The sequence below is a fragment of the Aotus nancymaae genome, unplaced genomic scaffold, assembly GCF_030222135.1.
Source record: "Aotus nancymaae isolate 86718 unplaced genomic scaffold, 86718_ANA_hifiasm-v0.15.2.pri h1tg000100l, whole genome shotgun sequence".
In the NCBI taxonomy this organism is placed as follows: domain Eukaryota; kingdom Metazoa; phylum Chordata; class Mammalia; order Primates; family Aotidae; genus Aotus; species Aotus nancymaae.
This window is the reverse complement of record NW_026988515.1, coordinates 574,113-594,177: the sequence shown is the minus strand read 5'-3', so window position 1 is coordinate 594,177 and position 20,065 is coordinate 574,113. Positions and strand designations below refer to the sequence as shown.

Sequence of the window (20,065 nt, the reverse complement as noted above, 5' to 3'; positions counted from 1 at the left end):
AATCCAAAACTTTCTGAGTGCCCACATGGTGCTCAAAGGAAATACTCATTGTAGCATTTTGGATTTTTCAGATTTGGGATGTTCAACTTTAAGTTTAGTGTGAATACTCCAAAATCAGAAAACAAATTCAATATCCAACACATCTCTGGTCTCATACACTTTGGGTGAGGGGTACTGAGCCCTCCCAACTCTGCACAGCACCTTTGCCAAGGCCTGGTCTGGAGGGCGGCTGAGAGCTCCCAGCCATGGAGAAGGGCGCTGCTTTACCTCTGAACGCTATTTAATGTTTCATGCTAAATTGTGGTCACTTTTCCTTTTGCGTGCATATTTAGTAAATCATTCTTCTCGAGGCACCGAGGTCTCAGAGCAAGCCCCGCCCGTAAGAGACCCTGCCGGGGGAACACAGGCCCCTGGAGTGGAGCCCAGCAACGGCCTCGAGACACCAGCGCGGGAGCTGAACGGCAGCGAGGCTGCCGCCCCACAGGACTCACCCCGCCCTGGGAAGCCAGATGAGAAGGACGCCTGGCCCCCTGCCCAGGCCCCCGCTGGCAGCCGAGAGCTGGCAGGCGCTCCCGAGCCCCAGGGATCCTGTGCACAGGGTGGCCAGGCAGCACCGGGACAGCAGCCTGCCCAAGGTGCCGTGGGCACTGACCTGGACTTCGACCTATCCAGTGACAGCGAGAGCAGCAGTGAGTCCGAGGGCACAAAGTCCTCCTCCTCCGCTTCTGACGGTGGAAGTGAGGGGAGGAGAGGCCGACAGAAGCCGAAGGCTGCTCCAGAGGGAGCCGAGGTGCTGGTGCAGGGCAGGCCCCTGGAGGCAAGCCAGCCTGCAGGGCCAAGTTCCCCTGGAGAGGCCGAGCCCAATGCACATGTCCCGGACAAGGGGCCCGAGTTGGGTGGGCAGGAGGAGGGCGAGCGGGACAGCCTCTGCGGCCTGGGCAACGGCTGTGCCGACAGGAAGGAGGCGGAGACCGAGTCTCAGAACAGCGAGCTGTCGGGCGTCACCGCGGGCGAGTCCCTGGACCAGAGCATGGAGGAGGAGGAGGAGGAGCAGGACACGGATGAGGATGACCACCTCATCTACCTGGAGGAGATCCTGGTCCGTGTGCACACCGACTACTATGCCAAGTACGACCGCTTCCTCAACAAGGAGATCGAGGAGGCGCCGGACATCCGCAAGATAGTGCCAGAGCTCAAGAGCAAGGTACTGGCGGACGTGGCCATCATCTTCAGTGGGCTGCACCCCACCAACTTCCCAATAGAGAAGACGCGGGAGCATTACCACGCCACAGCGCTGGGAGCAAAGATCCTCACTCGGCTGGTGCTGAGTCCCGATGCCCCTGACAGGGCCACGCACCTGATCGCCGCACGGGCTGGTGAGTGCCGCCTCCCTCCCCACACCCTGGGCCTGTGTGGTCAGGCCCGCAGGCTCCTTGCCGCACGCAGGCTCCTTGCCGCACGCAGGCTCCTTGCCGGCACGCCTTAGAGTTGGCATTGCTGTTTATGTCACGTTCAATTTTCAGAAACGTTTTCCAGAATCACCGTCTTTTAAAAATAGATCCTGACATTGGGTGAAATTCAGGATTGGGCACGTTCGTGCCTTTGGACCACAGTCATCGTGCACACCATGCCAGGTGGTGGGAGTTACTCGTGTGTGGGGCAGACAGTTGGAACCCCCTCCCGGGAGTAAGATCAGGGAATCAGCAGCGGGGTGCAGTGGAGACACTCCAGGCAGGAACAGGAGGTGGGGCCTTCAGTTCACAGGTAAAAGGTCGACAAACCCTCTGAGTTCGCAAACCAAGTGCAGGGTTCAGCTGAAGCGTGCACAGAAGGACGCGTTGTGGCTGGAAGAGCGGAGGCCGGGCCTACTGTCCCCCGTCGGTGAAACCTGCCCCAGACAGGACAGGCTGCTCTGCCGTGTTTGAAACTTCCACCGAGTAAAACAGAACTTTTCAGCGATAGGTGAATCTTGAAGGAAGGCTCACACCTCGTTGCTTAAAAAACCCAAGTACCTAGTTATTGTGTCACAATACTCCCGTAAGCACTTGGATCTTTCCCGAGTGAAGGTGGCCTGAACCCCTTCAGGTTCTGCTCCTCCAGTCGCAGTTTCTCGCCTGGCCACGTGTCCTGAGAGGGCTTTTCAGTGCTTGGCCCCGCCTCCATGGCTCCGGCGGCTGTAGGGTGAGCTCATCCCCGGCCACGCAAATGCTCCCTGACATTTGAGGTCACGCCTCCAGCACGTATCATGTGGCATTGGACGAGCATGTGCTCAGTAAAGCATTTGAATCAAGGGTGAATGGAAGGTTCCATCTCAGTGTGAAATAGCTGGGCGCTAGCTGCAGGGCGGAGGCAGGCTCTGTGAGTCCCAGGAGGAAGCCAAGCCCCAGCCCCGTGGGCAGTCAGGCCCTTGTCTCCTGACCATGGAGTTGAGACAGACTGGGGCCTCCACAGCCCCTCAAGTGCCCATCTGCCCAGCTCCTGACCCTCCTCTCCTGAGCATGAAGCCAGGCCAGGGCCTCCATGGCCCCTCGAGTGCCCGTCTGCCATGCTCCGTATTTGCCCAGCTCCTGACCCTCCTCTCACTTTCCTTCTTTCCCCAAATTGTCCTTATGTTTCTGTTTTGCTTCTGTGTTCATGGCCTCACTGCTGCGGGGCTTTCCTGAACACATGTTAAAGGGTCCTCCTGCCGCTCACGTCACCCACTGTGCCCAGCTCCCTGTCCAAGATCCACCCTCCCCGCTCCAGTCTGACTTGTCTGTCCCTTCCCACCGTGGCTGCTTACCCCTGGCCTGGGAGATGGGCACCTGTGACGGGCAGCCCTAGTGGGGTGCAGCCGGGTGAGCACCCTGAGCCTGACTCAGCCCGGTCTCCCGCAGGCACAGAGAAGGTGCTGCAGGCACAGGAGTGCGGGCACCTGCACGTGGTCAACCCTGACTGGCTGTGGAGCTGCCTGGAGCGCTGGGACAAGGTGGAGGAGCAGCTGTTCCCGCTCAGGGACGACCACACCAAGGCAGAGAGGTGGGTGCCCGCCAGTCCCTGCCAGCTGGTCCCTTGCCGGGCGGCTGTTGCTTCACATGCCTGGGCAGTGCCCGCTGGGAGTCCCTGCATGCCTGCCCTGCATCGCCCGGACACCCCGCTCACGGTCCTTGTTCTCTTCCTCCTACAGGGAGAACAGCCCCGCGGCCTTTCCCGACCGGGAGGGTGTGCCCCCCACTGCCCTGTTCCACCCGACGCCGGTTCTTCCCAAGGCCCAGCCTGGCCCCGAGGTTCGGATCTATGACTCCAACACGGGGAAGCTCATCAGGACGGGTGCCCGGGGGCCCCCAGCGCCCCCCAGCTCCCTGCCCATCCGCCAGGAGCCCTCCTCCTTCAGGTACATGGGAGCCCAGCCGCGGCCCCCAGCTAGTGAGGGCTCATCAGGCTTGCTGCTCTGGTCTGTTAGGGGGATGTCACCAGTTGCCTGAAGTGAGGGCAGGTGGAGGCTGCAGCCTGACTCCGCTCCCACCTCGCGGGAACCCTCCCCCGCATGCACTCTTGGGTCTTTTGTTTTGCTCTCCTCTCTCGGGTCCCAAAACGGAAAGAAAACCCCCAGAGTTAGCTTCTCAGATGTGTCCGGGCACCCACACGTGCACAGCTCGTGGCCGCCCCGCAAAGCGCTCGGTCCTGGGGACCCTCAGTGGAGAACAGGCAGAGAGGACTGGCTCTGAGCCCCCTTGCCTCACCGTCTGCTCTCCGCCGGCCCCTGTTTGCCACCCTGGGCTGCCCTCTTCCGTTTCCACACAGAGTAGGCACAGGGGTGGTACCAGTGGCGGTGGGAAGGGAAACTTGACTGGACCGGAAGGCGCTGGTACCCAGGATCTGTGCTGCCCGGGAGAGGGAGATCGCAGGCTCTGGGCACGCGGCTTCTGTGCCTGCTCTCCTGAGTGGACCCGAGATCGACCCTTAGCATGAGGTTGTGGCCCCTGCTGACGCCGTGGAAATGGCTGTGGGATGCTCTTGGAGATTTAAATGAGGAGGCTTTACTGTGGTTGTTGCTTTGAAATTAAACCAAAAGTGTGACTTGATCAAACTTGACCTGGGCGAGGGACACGTGCTAAGGTCTCGTGTACGTCCGCCCTGGGAGCCCTGTGAGAGGTCGGAACGCCTCAGATCCTCCGTGCAGAATGCAGACTGCTAGAGGGAAACAGGTGCACACAGTTAATAGGTAAGAGGTACGGCTTGGTGTCCTTTGCGAGCCCTTTGGGATCCAGCGCTGTCCCTGCGTGGGGACACTGAGGCCCAGAGTGCAGGGCCCTCCCAGGCCAGGGGAGCAGGATTGGCCAGAGCACAGTGGGTGGCAGCATTCTGAGCCAGAAGCCTGGGTGGACAGGCAAGGAGGACCCCGCCAGGCCAGCAAAGCCCAGTCAGCTTTCGGGAGAGGCCACTCCGCCTAGAAACATACTCTAGTGCCTCCTGGATTTTCTGTCTGATAGATTGTGTTCTGTCTAGAGCAGCGCGTGCCCCTCACAGCCCGTGGGTTCGTGGTGGGGAGTAATGCTAAGAGGAGGAGGAGTCAGGTGATTTGGGCAGTGGGCAGGTGCAGGTGCAGGGTGGCCATGGGCAGCTGGGCCAGCACGGGTGGCCTCCTGTGCAGCAGCCTGGCAATGCTGTGGGACCTGGGGCCGGCAGGGGTCGGGTTAGGATGAATTCGACACTTTCCATTTTGATGACAGGTAAGAGGATCCCCAGCCATACAGAGATGATGTCACCTCCCATCGTTAGGAAGGCGTCCTGGGAACGTCACCTCCCATTGTTAGGAAGGGTTAGGCGTCCTGCTGACGTCACCGCCCATCGTTAGGAAGGCGTCCTGGGGACGTCACCTCCCATCGTTAGGAAGACGTCCTGGCGATGATGTCACCTTCCATCATTAGGTAGGTGTCCTGGGGATGTCACCTCCCATCGTTAGAAAGGCATCTTGGTGGTGGTGTCATTTCTGGCCTTTAGAAGGGCTTCCTGTGTGGGCTTGTTGGGGTTTTAATACAGTGCTTTCTAGCGCTTGCCTCTTCCACGACAGCAGGTGCCTTTGCAGTTCAGTTTGTTTCTGACGCTAATGACCACAGGTGGCATCTGGCCCTGAGTCTAGGGGCTCGGTCCCACGAGACTGCCTTCATCTCGGACCCCCAGGCCGCCTCGCCGTCCAGCTCAGCTGCAGTATTAGGGGTTCCCACACTCAGACTTGTGCAGTTTTGATAATCTGAATCAGCTCGGGAAACTCAGGAAAACATTTCACTCAACATTACCAGATTAAAGGCTCGAGAACAGCCACAGGAGGGGGAGCATGGCGTGTGCCCCCCGGAAGCTCAGCGGCAAGGGCATGGCTGGTCCCCCACTGCCCACTTTTCCTGCCAAAGCCTCCTGGTGACCAGCTCTGCCCTGGAGCCACTCAGGCCCAGCCTGCAGCGCTCTTACCACTGTGGTGTTTCCAGGGGCCGGAAACAGGTCTCTTTCCATAACACCAGGGCTTAGCCCTTTGGTGTTACTCTTATTTCTTCATTTGATTTGATTAATTCCAACCCTCCAGCTGAGTGACAAAACTCCTGGACCCTTCTGAGGACAGCGTGGTGGAGCCTGGCCTGTGGGGTTGTTGTGGGCCAGGCGGCGAATGGGCCAGCACCTCCTAGAGCCGAACGACATGGAGATGTCACATCTTGAGAGTCAGGGTCTGTCGTGTGCTGTGATTCTCATCAGTAGAAGCGTGATTGTAGGACAGATGTGTGCGTTAAAGTGATCCTGCTGAGATTTAGTGCTAAACTGCAGTTTTACGAAACGCTTACGTAAGTGAAAACAGCCACGCAGTCGGTACCACGAGCAGCCCCTGTGTTTTAGATGCCGTTTCTCATACCGTTACATGAAGTGGTGGAGGAGGGGCTGGCACCTGCAGTCCCAGTGCTTTGAGAGGTGGACCCGCGAGGGTAGCTTGAGCTCAGGAGTTCAAGGCCGCAGTGAGCTGTGATCGCACCACTGCACTCCATTCTGGGCCACAGAGTGAGACCTGGTCTCAAAAAAAAATTTTTTTTAATAAATAAAAATAAAATCAAACCTTTGACTATTTTTTTCTTCAGTTTTTTTTTTTTTGAGACAGTCTCGCTCTGTCGCCCAGGATGCAGTGCAGTGGTGCGATCTCGGCTCACTGCAAACTCCGCCTCCCAGGTTCAAGCAATTCTCCTGCCTCAGCCTCTTGAGCAGCTGGAATTACAGGCACGCGCCACCACGCCCGGCTAATTTTTGTGTTTTTAGTAGAGACGGGGTTTCACCATGTTGCCCAAGTTGGTCTCGAACTCCTGGCCTCATTGTCTTAAACTACATAAAGTGGTCAAAACTGGTTTTTTAATTATTTAGCCTTGCTTGAAGTGAGCTAGGAATTTCTAAGATCAATGAGGAAAAAAGCTGTTATCTGAAGACAGACTTGCAGATGGTGAGCTGAATTGGAATAAAGTCAGACACTGTTTTCCTTGCGTGACGCTAGTGATGTGGCAGCAGTTAGCAGTCTGTGTGTGTTCCGGAGCGAGCGTGAGTAACCGGAACAGCAGCAGTTCAGCTTCGAATGGCACGTCGTGCGCAAGTCTTCCGCTGTGCCTGTCTTTCCTGAGGAAGACGCACACTGGGCTGTAGTTCATCTGAATAAGTCAACTTTTGATGAAGTTTTCTTCTCTTTTTCATCTGAAAGTGTAATTTGCACCAACCTATCAGTTTTACTTAAGTTACTACCAGCCATTTACATATGAAAGGGTGTTAATGTGATTTGTTAAGTTGTGATAATTGTGCTGCGTGGTCTGTGTGATTACAGGTGGGCGCACCTTTGTCACGTGAAGGAAATGTCCCTCCCCTCACCTGTGTGTGTTGGAAATGGAGTTCTCCTGAAATGAGCATGGGTTCCGCCTTTTGATAGTTTTCAAAATTGATGAAAAGACCAATTTATCTAAGAAAAAAAGAATCCCTGTTTTAATGTCCCCTCCCCAGGCTAGACCCAGCCCTGGAAGTCTGAGGCAATGGGACCAGGCCGGCAGGAATTCTGGGGGGTTTTGTGCTGCGGAGAGGACCGGGGTATGTGTGGACTGGCCACGCCCCTGCCACCCCTCCACACTGGGCTGTTTTTCTTTTTCTTTTTTCTTTTTTTTGAGATGGAGTTTCACTCTGTCACCCAGGCTGGAGTGCAGTGGCACCATCTCGACTCACTACAACCTCCTCCTCCCAGGTTCAAGCGATTCTCCTGCCTCAGCCTCCCAAGTAGCTGGAATTACAGGCGTGCACCACCACACCCGGCTAATTTTTGTATTTTTAGTAGAGATGGGATTTCACCGTGTTGGCCAGGCTGGTCTCGATCCCTTGCCCTCATGTAGGGGGTTTTCTTCTGGTTTAATCCTAGAGTCTCCCCTGCTTGAGTTCATGTGACGCCTGCCCAGTCTCCTGCACTAAACAGACCTGTGTCCCTAAAGGCCCTCCCCGTGTGGAGCCCTGGTGCCTGCAGGACCAGAGCGCTCCGCCCGTGCAGACGGGTCCGGCGTGGTCTCCTGTGGCCACCCCCACGCCCTTGCAACAGTGCCGCGCCATGCAGCCCAGCTCCCCCAGGGCAGCACTCACCGTTGGTCCTGCGCCTGAACAGCCCCAGGCCTCATCTGTCCCGTGCGTTGGTCACACTGTGCAAGAGTGGCCCCATCTCCCCACCGTCCTGAGAGTGGTGGTTCTCCATCTGTGCCCGGAACCTGTGCAGACCACATTGTGACAGGGCCCTCGGCGGTCAAGGCAGTTGGCCCTCCGTCCCTGGACTGGTCCTCACCTCAGGTTTTGGACATTGTAAGTTTTTTCTAATTCTGGCTTTGACCTTTTTGGTGCTCGGCTGGTAGGCAGGTTCACCGGGGACCTGGGTGTAAGTGTGAGCATTCGGTTTTTTGGTTAAACTTTTTGAGATATTTGTAGATTTACATGCAGTGATAATGCAGAGAGGCCCTCCTTTATCCCATTTTCCCTGTGGTTGCGTCTTGTGAAAATGGGGAACAGGCTCCCACTAGGACCCACAGAGACTCATCCAGACACAGAACCCTCACACCAGCTCAGCCACTTCCCTCTCCCTGACCCTTGGCCCTCCACCTACTGTCCCTCGCTACAGCGCGTCCTCTCAGGAGAGCTGTGTACGGCAAGTTGGCAGCCTTCTGGAGCTGACCCTCCTTCCTCAGCACGATTCCTGCAACGCCTGACCTGCTGCTGTGCCCCTTGCTCATGCCCCCTCTTGCTGAGTGGGGTGTGTGGTGTGCAGAGGAGCCATGTGTGGTTTCACCTTGTTGACCCTTTGAGGGACATTTGGGTTGCTTTCAGCCTTTGCTCTAAACGTTTGCACAAGGCTGAGCATCTCATCTGAAAATGCTCCAAGATTTGCACCTTTCTGAGCCCTGACGTGGCCCTGGAAGGAAAGGGTCATTGAACATTCAGATTTGGTGTCACCGGTTGGGGATGCTCAACTCGTAAGTGTGATGCAGATACTTCAAAATTCGGAAATCGAAAATCTGAAACACTTTTGGTCCAAGCATGTTGGCTATGGGATACTTAACCTGAGTTTTTCTTTCTTTGGATAAATGACCAGTGGTACAGTTGCCAGATTGGATGGTGAGTGCGTGTTTAGCTTTTTAAAGAAACTGCCAGCCCTTTTTCTGGAACACCTGCATCGTTCCGCGTTCTCACCGGCGGTGAGTGATGCAGGCGGCCTGGCCGGCGCTGTTGACTGTAGCCATTCCTGGTAGGTGTGTCCCGAGCTCCTTGTGGCTGCAACGTGCATTTTCTTAGTGAATAACGACACTGAGCATCATTTCTGCGTTCCCTCTGCGTATTCTGCTCAGTGAGGTGGCTGTTTGGGTCTTTTGCCGATTTTCTAATTGGATTGTTTGGGGTTTTACTGTCAATTTTGAGAGTCTTAAAATACATTTTCACACTAGTACTTGGTTGGTTATGTGACTTACAGATCCTTTCTCCCAGTCAGCAACTTGCTTTTTCATCCTCAAGAGGGTCTTTGGCGGAGCAAAAGTTTTTAGTTTTCATGATACCCTGTTTATCACTGGCTCCTTTGAGGAATCATGCTTTTGATGTCAGCTTAACTAATAGCTAGTCCCAGATCCCAGAGAGGTCCTCGGTGTTTTACGCTGAAAGTTCTGAGGTCTTTTGTGTAACACCTCAGCCCGAGATGTGCTGGACGTTGGTTTTCTGGCCTCAGCCACGTTGTCACAGGCACCATTTTCTGTCCGCAGACACTTCTGCTCCAGAGTCTACAGGGCTCTCAGGTGCACCTGTGTGGTCTGTTTCTGGGTTTTCTGCCTGTAGGTTTTTCATAGATGCCCTTGATCAAGTTGAGGGGTTTCATATTTTCTGACTGTTTATCACCAGCGGGTGTTGAATTTTTTAGGTGTCTGTGTGTTGTTTGGTATGATGGTGTGGTTTTTCTTCTTTTACCTGTCAGTATGTGGTGGTCACGTTGACTGATTTTTGGACATGGAAACAACTTTGCAACCCAGAAATAAGTCCCCTTGGTTGTGGGGTAGAGCGGCCTCGCTGCCCTTCTGTGAAGTGTCCTGATGTTAGTGTGGAGGGGCCTGTGGGTTGGCTGTGGTGTAGAATAACCTTGCTGCCCTTCTGTGAAGTGTCTTGATGTTAGTGTGGAGGGGCTTGTGGGTTGGCTGTGGTGTAGAATAACCTTGCTGCTCTCCTGTGAAGTGTCCTGATGTTAGTGTGGAGGGGCCTGTGGGTTGGCTGTGGTGTAGAATAACCTTGCTGCCCTTCTGTGAAGTGTCTTGATGTTAGTGTGGAGGGGCTTGTGGGTTGGCTGTGGTGTAGAATAACCTTGCTGCTCTCCTGTGAAGTGTCCTGATGTTAGTGTGGAGGGGCCTGTGGGTTGGCTGTGGTGTAGAATAACCTCGCTGCCCTTCTGTGAAGTGTCTTGATGTTGATGTGGAGGGGCCTGTGGGTTGGTTGTGGTGTAGAATAACCTTGTTGCTCTTCTGTGAAGTGTCCTGATGTTAGTGTGGAGGGGCCTGTGGGTTGGTTGTGGTGTAGAATAACCTTGCTGCTCCTCTGTGAAGTGTCTTGGTGTTGATGTGGAGGGGCCTGTGGGTTGGTTGTGGTGTAGAATAACCTTGTTGCTCTTCTGTGAAGTGTCCTGATGTTAGTGTGGAGGGGCCTGTGGGTTGGTTGTGGTGTAGAATAACCTTGCTGCCCTTCTGTGAAGTGTCTTGATGTTAGTGTGGAGGGGCCTGTGGGTTGGTTGTGGTGTAGAATAACCTCGCTGCCCTTCTGTGAAGTGTCTTCATGTTCATGTGGAGGGGCCTGTGGGTTGGTTGTGGTGTAGAATAACCTTGCTGCCCTTCTGTGAAGTGTCCTGATGTTAGTGTGGAGGGGCCTGTGGGTTGGCTGTGGTGTAGAATAACCTTGCTGCTCTTCTGTGAAGTGTCTGGATGTTAGTGTGGAGGGGCCTGTGGGTTGGTTGTGGTGTAGAATAACCTTGCTGCTCTTCTGTGAAGTGTCTTGATGTTAGTGTGGAGGGGCCTGTGGGTTGGTTGTGGTGTAGAATAACCTTGCTGCTCTTCTGTGAAGTGTCTTGATGTTAGTGTGGAGGGGCCTGTGGGTTGGTTGTGGTGTAGAATAACCTTGCTGCTCTTCTGTGAAGTGTCTTGGTGTTAGTGTGGAGGGGCCTGTGGGTTGGTTGTGGTGTAGAATAACCTTGCTGCCCTTCTGTGAAGTGTCTTGGTGTTAGTGTGGAGGGGCCTGTGGGTTGGTTGTGGTGTAGAATAACCTTGCTGCTCTTCTGTGAAGTGTCTTGGTGTTGATGTGGAGGGGCCTGTGGGTTGGTTGTGGTGTAGAATAACCTTGCTGCTCTTCTGTGAAGTGTCTTGGTGTTGATGTGGAGGGGCCTGTGGGTTGGTTGTGGTGTAGAATAACCTCGCTGCCCTTCTGTGAAGTGTCTTGGTGTTAGTGTGGAGGGGCCTGTGGGTTGGTTGTGGTGTAGAATAACCTTGCTGCCCTTCTGTGAAGTGTCTTGGTGTTAGTGTGGAGGGGCCTGGGGCCCTGCACTTGTCACGTTTTGTGCTGTCTGCGCCCAGGTTTGTTGCGGCTCCTGTTATGAGGTGGGGAGCGCCCCACCCTGCAGCATCCCCGGAGAGGTTGTGGACTTGCCCCTTTCTTTCACATGTTTGGGAGAATTCTCCAGTGAGCCCGTCTGGTCCTGGAGATTTCATTTTTGCAAGATTTAAAATTCATATTTGTTTTCCCTAATAGTTAGGACAGGGCATTTCACGGGATCTGTTGTGTTTGGGTGAGTTGTGGCTGTTCGTGTTTTTGAAGGAATTCCTCCATTTACCTTCTCTATTTTTTTTTTTTTTTGGTTTTCAGCCTTCATGGTATCTTCCTTCTGCTTGCTTTGGGATGATTTCTTAGGATGTTAGTTTTGACAGTCAAGCGTGATCTAGAGAACTCGAGTGGAGTCTCCAGTGCTTGCCCGGATTCCTGCTTCCATCCTTGCAGGAGGCTCGCTCAAGGTCCCTTCCCTCCCAACCTGCAGGGACATCCATCGCGCTCTCAGGGCAGCCCTGGGCCCGCTCCCGTCCCTCTCTTGCCAGGGGACGCTTTCACGGGACTAGACTCTGTGTTGACCTTCCTTTTCCTCAGGACCTGAAAAACATCCGACTTGAGTGATCTTCTGTTTTTTGACCGTTTTTCCTCTAGGTAAGCTGTGTTTTCTCTTTGACTGCCTTCACGGTCTTTCTGCATCTTTAACTGAACTTCCTCGTTTCTCTTGTTTAGGTTTGGCTCTGCTGTTTGAGTTGGAAGGGTTATGTCTTTTGAAGTCTTTGGGACACTTCCAGCCATTGCTCTTCAGGGCCATCTCTGCCACGCATGGGACAGCAGGGGCACAGATGCTGAGCCTTTTTCTGTCTCACGCATCCTAAACGGTGCTCCTTTTTCCTGTCGCCCCATTTTCTCTGTTGTTCAGATTCGTGATTTCTGTTAGACTTTCAAGTTCACTGACTTCTGTCCCCTTCATTTGCTGCTAGTCTGTCCATGACATTTTGTGGTTTTAGTTTTTGTATTTTTCATTTCTAAAATCTCTGTCTCTTCTATTTTTTTGCCACGCCTTTCTGTGTTTTTCGTTTGTTTCAAGCATATTTGCAGTTACCTGTTGAAGCATTTTATCATGGGTGCTGCAAAATCATCGTCAGAACGTTAGCATCTCTGCCTCTCAGCTCGGCCTCTGTTGATTGTCCTTTTCTCACAGTTTTAGATCTTCCTGGTTCTTGCTGTGACCGTGACATTGGATTGGAACCCAGACCTCTTCACATGGTGTTAGGAGACTTTGGATCTTATGTAAACCTTCTGCCATCACTGATTTTTTTCAGGCCGTTCTCCAGCAGCAGGAGTGGAGGCCCCCTTTTTCCTGCCAGTTGGGACAGGAGTCCAGTTCCCCACACGGCATCTTTTGAGGCCTGGGAGTGGGGCTGGGGGTGACACCGTTGCTGGTGGATGGCTATGGGGAGGGTGGCACTGTTGCTGGTGGACGGCTGTGGGGGTGGGGTGACACCGTTGCTGGTGGATGGCTGTGGGATAGGGTGACACCGTTGCTGGTGGATGGCTGTGGGGAGGGTGACACCATTGCTGGTGGATGGCTGTGGGATAGGGTGACACCGTTGCTGGTGGATGGCTGTGGGATAGGGTGACACCGTTGCTGGTGGATGGCTGTGGGGAGGGTGACACCGTTGCTGGTGGATGGCTGTGTGTGGTGGGATGGTACCGTTGCTGGTGGATGGCTGTGGGGGTGGGGTAGCACTGTTGCTGTGGCAGTCCTGGCTCCACACATCGTTACTGGCACCATGGGAGGGGTGTCTACGTCTCCAGTGGGGGCTGGGGAGAGTCCTGACCCTCCTGCGTGGGTGGGAGGTGCCTTGTTGCTGACACTGGGGGTGGAAGTCAGGCTCCGCACGTGCTCCCCCGTGGCCTTCTCTGAGACCCCAGAGGAGGGGTGTTTGGAGTAGAGCAGTTATCACAAGTTTTTAACATGTTGATTTAATTCATTTTAAAATAACAGTGCAGTTGGCCCTTTGAACAACACTGGTTTGGATGGCATGCGTCCACTGAACGTGGATGTTTCAGCCAAATGCAGATAGGAAGTGTGGTGTTCGCGGGATGCAAAGCCGGCCTTTGCAGGGTGGAAAGTGGGCATGAGTTTGCGGGATGGGAAGCGGGCCTTTGCGGGATGGGAAGCGGGTGTGTGTTCGCGGGATGGAAAGCGGGCCTTCGCGGGATGGGAGGCGGGCATGCGTTCGTGGGATGGGAGGCGGGCATGCGTTCGCGGGATGGGAAGCACTTGTTTGCAGAGGGCCGTCAAGAGTGGACTTTGGCAAGGCTAGGGGAGTCCCGAATTCCAGATAGCTCAGATCAGTATTTTTAGATTTCTGGGCAAAAAATCTTCTCTCCATTAGAAACTAGACTAATAGAGTTGTGTCTTTGACTTAGGGCCCGTTTCCTTCACCATGGTGGGTTTTATCCCCTCGTCCTCGTGTCTGTCCCTAGCAAGCTGGTGTCTGGGACACACGCTCAGTGCCTCCTGGTCTCGTGCTCCAGTCGTCCAGGGAAGAAGCGGCTGCTAGAAACAGCCGTCTCTCAGGAGGGCAGCTTCAGCCGTTTTCCCAGAAGCTGCCTCACATTCCAGCAGTCAAAGGCAGCATCAGAATATATTCCTAAGATTGACACACCCAGAGCAAGACAGATGTTTACAGAGGAGAGAAACCGTTTCCAATGGAGTTGCGGTTTTCACCTCGCAGAGAAGTGGGTCTGACCACGGCGTCCCTGAACAGAAGGTCGGCCCGCCTCGCTGATTCACTACGTTAACATTTAGTACTTTACGAAACAAGCACAGGAATTACCGTTTCCTGTTCTTTGTGTGTGCGAAATGAGTTTTTCTCTTTTTCTTTTTAAGATGGACTCTTGCTCTGTCACCCAGGCTGGAGTGCAGTGGTGTGATCTCTACTCACTGCAACCTCTGCCTCCTGGGTTCAAGCATTTCTCCTGCTTCAGCCTCCTGAGTAGCTGGGATTACAGGCCCCCGCCACCACATCCGGCTAGTTTTTTGTATTTTGGGTAGAGATGGGGTTTTACCATGTTGGCCAGGCTGGTCTCGAACTCCTCACCTCACGTGATCCACCTGCCTGCCTCGGCCTCCCAAAGCGCTGGGATTACAGGTGTGGCCCTCCACACCAACCTGTGAAATGATTTTAATTTCAGCCACTGACGTCTGTTTTGTCACTTCACCGTTTTTTGTCTTTTTGTAGCCTGGAGATGTTGCGTTTTCTTGTTTTGCTTTTTGTCATGTTGCTCTCCAGACCCTGTTTTGCGGGTGAATGATATGTCCTGGTGGTTCCCAGAACACTGTTCATCTCCCATCCCATTTTCCCCTTTCTTCTAAGATGCTAGAGCCTGGCAGATGTCTGCACCGTGGGGATTTTGTTGATAAAAGAAGGTGTATGCTGTTTTTCGACAGGATAGTCACAAACGTGTTTTGCCACTCAACCTGGCTCAGTTAGCAAAGTCTGATCTGTTAGACTCTGAAAAGCGTATTGGGGAAGCATCATGTGTTTCATAAGTATTCCCCGTTGGGGTGTGTGAGTGTTTATCTAGTCCGAGAGTCAGGAATCTGATTCAGTTCTGAAAGGTGCAATTCAAGCTGACCTTCCTCATGTGGGGCCTATAAAATTCCTTTCAGAGCGGTCCCGCCACCTCAGCCGCAGATGTTTGATGAAGAGCTGCCTGATGCTCAGGACGGAGAGCAGCCTGGCCCTTCTAGAAGAAAGCGACAGCCCAGTATGTCTGAGACAATGCCGCTGTACACTCTTTGTAAGGAGGATTTAGAGAGTATGGACAAAGAGGTGAGCCAACAACGCGCCCCGGTGCCCGCACCGGCGCTTGTGCTGGGGCCACAGAGCAGCGGTGAGCGGGTGGATCGCTGAGCTGCGCACGGGGAGGCAGAGCTAGAATTCTGCACTCGCGCAGTCGGGTCTGGTTTGGGACTACCGCTTGTGTTTTTCGTGGAACTTCCTATTCAAGGAGACCTAGAACAGCATAAGCAATGTTACCAGCGGCATGTGGCATGAGAGCACGTCAGAGGCATGGTTTAGGATTCACCTGCGTACCCGCCAGGGCCAACGCTGCCCGGCCCTCCTGCTCGCCTGGCCCTCCCCAAGGACTTAGGACAGCGTCTGGAGGTGCACGTGGTCGTGTCCAGGGGTGATGCTGGTGCTGGTCAGCACCCCCCACCCGACTCCGACAGGCCCCTGTTGAGAAACCCTGGACAGCTGTGCTTCCACTGCATGTGGGCGTTGAACACACGCAAACGGCATGACTGATTCTCACAGCACCTCGTGTGACTGTGACTCTCACAGCGTCTGGTGTGACTGATTCTCAACACATCTCGTGTGACTGTGACTCTCAGCGTCTCGTGTGACTGTGACTCTCTCAGCATCTCGTGTGACTGTGACTCTCACACATCTCGTGTGACTGTGACTCTCACAGTGTCTCGTGTGACTGATTCTCACAGTGCCTCGTGTGACTGGTGATTCTCACACTGTTTCATGTCACCATGATTCTCACAGCTTCTCGTGTGACCGTGACTCTCACAGTGTCTCGTGTGACTGATTCTCACAGCTTCTCGTGTGACTGGTGATTCTCACAGCATTTCATGTCACCATGATTTTCACAGCTTCTCGTGTGGCCGTGACTCTCAACAGCTTCTCGTGTGACCGTGACACTCATAGCTTCTCGTGTGACCGTGACTCTCACAGCGTCTGGTGTGACTGATTCTCACACATCTCGTGTGACTGTGACTCTCACAGCGTCTCGTGTGACTGTGACTCTCTCAGCATCTCGTGTGACTGTGACTCTCACACATCTCGTGTGACTGTGACTCTCACAGTGTCTCGTGTGACTGATTCTCACACATCTCGTGTGACTGTGACTCTCACAGTGTCTCGTGTGACTGATTCTCACACATCTCGTGTGACTGTGACTCTTGCAGCATCTCGTGTGACTGTGAGTCTCACACATCTCGTGTGACTGTGACTCTCACTTCTTGTGTGACTGATTCTCACACATCTCGTGTGACTGTGACTCTCTCAGCATCTCGTGTGACTGTAATTCTCACACATCTCATGTGACTGTGACTCTCACAGCGTCTCGTGTGACTGATTCTCACACATCTCGTGTGACCGTGACACTCATAGCTTCTCGTGTGACTGTGACTCTCACAGCGCCTCATGTGACTGATTCTCACACATCTCGTGTGACTGTGACTCTCGCAGCGCCTCGTGTGACTGTGATGCTCACAGGATCTCGTTATCATGGCACTAAAGAGCTTTAGGCAGCATTGGTGAAGTTGGGGTTTGCTCAGCCAGGTCGTGTTTGGTTCCTGTGTCCTGGGCCCCTTGGCCCGTGTGCTGCTTCTCGTGGGTCCCAGGCCACCCTCTTGATAGAAGGTTCCACACCTGTCGGGGTGCTACAGGCGGGTGGTCTGCATAGCACGGTCCTTCAGAGACTGTTCTGTAGAAGGACCCTCGTGGAAAAACGCGTCCCGTGTCCTCCTGGAAGGTGCCTTCATGGGTGGCGCCCGTGTGGGTCTCCCACAGCCAGTTGGAGCTCCCGTGTGGGGCTCCCACAGCCGGTCAGGGCGCAGGCCACCCCCTTCCAAGGTCTTCTCCAGAGCCCGTCCTCTGTGCCCACGTGGCATCGCTGTCCTGTGGAGAGAGCCGCTGTTCTGTTTGCATTGAGAAGGTAGCAGAGGTTTCTTGAGGAGGAAAACAGCTCCTGTTTATTTTCAGCAATAGCAGAAAAATGCAGATGGTTATATTTAGGACAGAATCATGTCAGTAACTCAGGTCATCACCTTTAGACAGCAGTGTATCTTGTGAGGATCAAACCCATTTTTCAGGTGTGCTGATTTCTCTGCCATTTTTCTGCCATTTAGAACATTAACTGTTTTTTCTTTTCATGAAAATGTTTTCTCTTAAAAAAATTTTTGTCAACCACTACTCGTAAACCCAGACCACTTTATTTGAGATGCCAGAAGTTTCCATATAAGGAATCACCACCTGACTAAGACCGGGACTGGAGGAGAGGAGGGAGTGGACGCTGGCCTCTTTCCCCCTGGAAGCCGCTGACACGTCATGTCTTCCTCTTGGTTTCCTGGTCAGGCGTGGAGGACTCTGCGTCTGTTCCCCACGCAGTCCCGTTTGTCAGACAGCGGTGACAACGTTGGTTCTTATTCATTTGACATTAAAGGGGGTTGAAATCTCAGGGGGAGACAGAAGTCTTCAATGCAGTCAGCAGCTTTCCTCCACCCAAAAACCTAATTCTCTCAGAAATAAAAAGTGACCTTCAACCCCAGATTTGGTCCTTCAGGAACAAATGGTATCGAGAGTGGAAGTCTGCAGCCGTGGATTGCTCTGTGCATGGGAGAGAGGCCAGAGGGTTTCACATTCGTGAATAGTTAAAGCCTGCTTGATTCTCCATGAGTCCCGGGCCCACAGGAGAATCAGCCCTTGCCCGTGGGATTGTCCGTGAGTCCCGGGCCCACAGGAGAATCAGTCCTCCCCCGTGGGATTGTCCGTGAGTCCCGGGCCCACGGGAGAATCAGCCCTCCCCCGTGGGATTGTCCGTGAGTCCCGGGCCCACGGGAGAATCAGCCCTCCCCCGTGGGATTGTCCGTGAGTCCCGGGCCCACGGGAGAATCAGCCCTCCCCCGTGGGATTGTCCGTGAGTCCCGGGCCCACGGGAGAATCAGCCCTTGCCCGTGGGATTGTCCGTGAGTCCCGGGCCCACGGGAGAATCAGTCCTCCCCCGTGGGATTGTCCGTGAGTCCCGGGCCCACGGGAGAATCAGCCCTCCCCCGTGGGATTGTCCGTGAGTCCCGGGCCCACGGGAGAATCAGCCCTCCCCCGTGGGATTGTCCGTGAGTCCCGGCCCCACGGGAGAATCAGCCTGGCCCCCGTGGGTTTGTCCGTGAGTCCCGGGCCCACGGGAGAATCAGTCCTCCCCCGTGGGATTGTCCGTGAGTCCCGGGCCCACGGGAGAATCAGCCCTCCCCTGTGGGATTGTCCGTGAGTCCCGGGCCCATGGGAGAATCAGCCCTCCCCTGTGGGATTGTCCGTGAGTCCCAGCCCCACGGGAGAATCAGCCCTGCCCCTGTGGGATTGTCCGTGAGTCCCGGGCCCACAAGACAGCGCCTGCTGTTGGAGCACTGACTGCCGGGACCTTCTGCTCCCTCCTGGGGGCTGCAGCAGGGGCTGCGAGGCGGTGCGGGAGACACTGAGTGTGCGTCCTGCCTTACGGAGGAGACTGTGGAGAAGAGGTGAGCAGTGTCATGACATAGGGCTTTGCGGCACCTGCACACATCCTGGGACCCTCGGCACCTCCGAGAACGGAGCCGTGGAGTGTCCTGCAGGTGCACGTCGGTGGGCAGTGCTGTGGCACCTCTTTGCGGCCTCTGTGTCCCCTGTGCCTTCGTCCCAGTCCAAGTGGCCTTGTCTCACTGACTCCCTGTGCCGTGTGTGGACACGCGGCCACGTGCACGAGACCAGGGGTGCCTGTTTAACCCACGGCACGCAGCATGAAGAAATCCGGGGCTTTCTTACTCCCTTTTCCCAGAGAAAACACACACATATACGTATATGCATACCTACAGTACCTGCCTTTTGCCATTTGAGGCGTTTGAAAGGCTAGAAGGGCTCTACTTTAGGAAAAAAATTTTACTCTTTCTTTTCTATCAGATGGTGACTTTATATTTTAGTGTTAATACATTCTAACTGTTTTAATATTTTCTCCTTTAAGTAAATATGTCTAAAGTTTCATAGTAGTGAAAGTATTTGATTTCTGTTGCAGCCCCTCCCCAGCCTCCATGAAACGGGTCCTGTGTTTATAAATTTTTTTAGCACTAGGCTGACCCAGATGGATTCTTTATCTAGCCTTCCTCCAGCAGGCAAGTGGAAAATAGGCTTCCTGGTTGCTTGCTGTTACTTCTGTGTTAGTTTGAAATATTCCAAAAATTTTACTTCATGGGGCACAGGACACTGTGGGTTTCCCAGCGCAGGGTCCAGGCAGCTGCCGGGATGCTCCTGCCCACTTTCCAGGACAGCCTTGAACGTGCAGCAGGGAGGGTTCCTTCACGTCTCTGCCAAAGCTTCCAGGGAGTTGCTCCCACCTTCAGCAAGAGCCGGGCATGCAGTGCGCTGCCCGCCGTGAGCTGCCTTGGCCATGGGGCTCGTCTGTAGCGGCCTCCTGTCCCCACAGCCCCTTCTGGTCCTTCTTGCTGTTGTGGGCTCCCACAGCTGCCCAGGTCCCATCCCATTTGCTCAGGGAGGAAAGAGGGGACTTGGAGGTCAGCCATCCCTCCCTGTGTGGCTCCTCCCTGTGTGGCTCCTCCCTGTGTGGCTCCTCCCTCACCGCAGGGGCCAGGGCACTGCCCCACACTCCTTCCTCTCATCCCCACCCACTCCTAGCCCCAGCCCCCTGCAGTGTGTCCCAGGAGGGCAGGTGCTGACGTTGGGCCTTCTAAGCACTGTCCTTGGCTCAGAGCCACCAGTCACTCCTCATTGGCTGGAAGACAAGTTAGAGATGGTGGTAGGCGAGCAGTGACCCCTGAAGGCATCTTCTCCTCCCGGGACCTGTCAATGCTGCCTTCATGCCAAATAACTTTGCATGAGAGATGAAATTCGGGACTTTCAGAGGAGATGGTCCTGGAAAGTTCTGGTGACCACTTAGATCACAGAATCCTCCTTGGAGGAGGGAGGAGGGGCGCAGGAGAGGGGTCAGAGGAAGCCCAGAGCTGAGGACACGGGGCCTCTGGAAGCTGGAAAATGCGAGGAAGGGACTCTCCCCATGGACACCTTGATTTTGGTCCTGTGAGACTCACATTGAACTTCTGACCTGCACAGCTGTGAAGTCATGAATTTGGATCATTTGAGCCATGACACATGGTTATTACAGCAGCCTCAGGAATCTCCTTGTG

General features: G+C 54.4%; 1 protein-coding gene across 4 annotated transcripts in view; it reads left to right on the top strand.

Moving 5' to 3' along the window:
* Positions 1-20,065, top strand: part of CTDP1 (CTD phosphatase subunit 1) — an 82,931-nt gene that overhangs the window by 39,137 nt on the left and 23,729 nt on the right. For 2 of the 4 annotated variants that reach the window (XR_010340119.1, XM_021672955.2), the window contains exons 8-11: positions 333-1,376; positions 2,877-3,018; positions 3,167-3,373; positions 14,774-14,936. Coding sequence is in view for 3 of the 4 variants with exons in the window: in XM_021672955.2 (XP_021528630.2) it covers positions 333-1,376; positions 2,877-3,018; positions 3,167-3,373; positions 14,774-14,936 (1,556 nt within the window). In the remaining variant the exon portion in view is untranslated. Of the gene's footprint in view, positions 1-332; positions 1,377-2,876; positions 3,019-3,166; positions 3,374-14,773; positions 14,937-17,460; positions 17,747-20,065 lie in introns of those variants that run through there. The other 2 variants (XM_064370130.1, XM_021672957.2) reach the window with 2 other exon arrangements.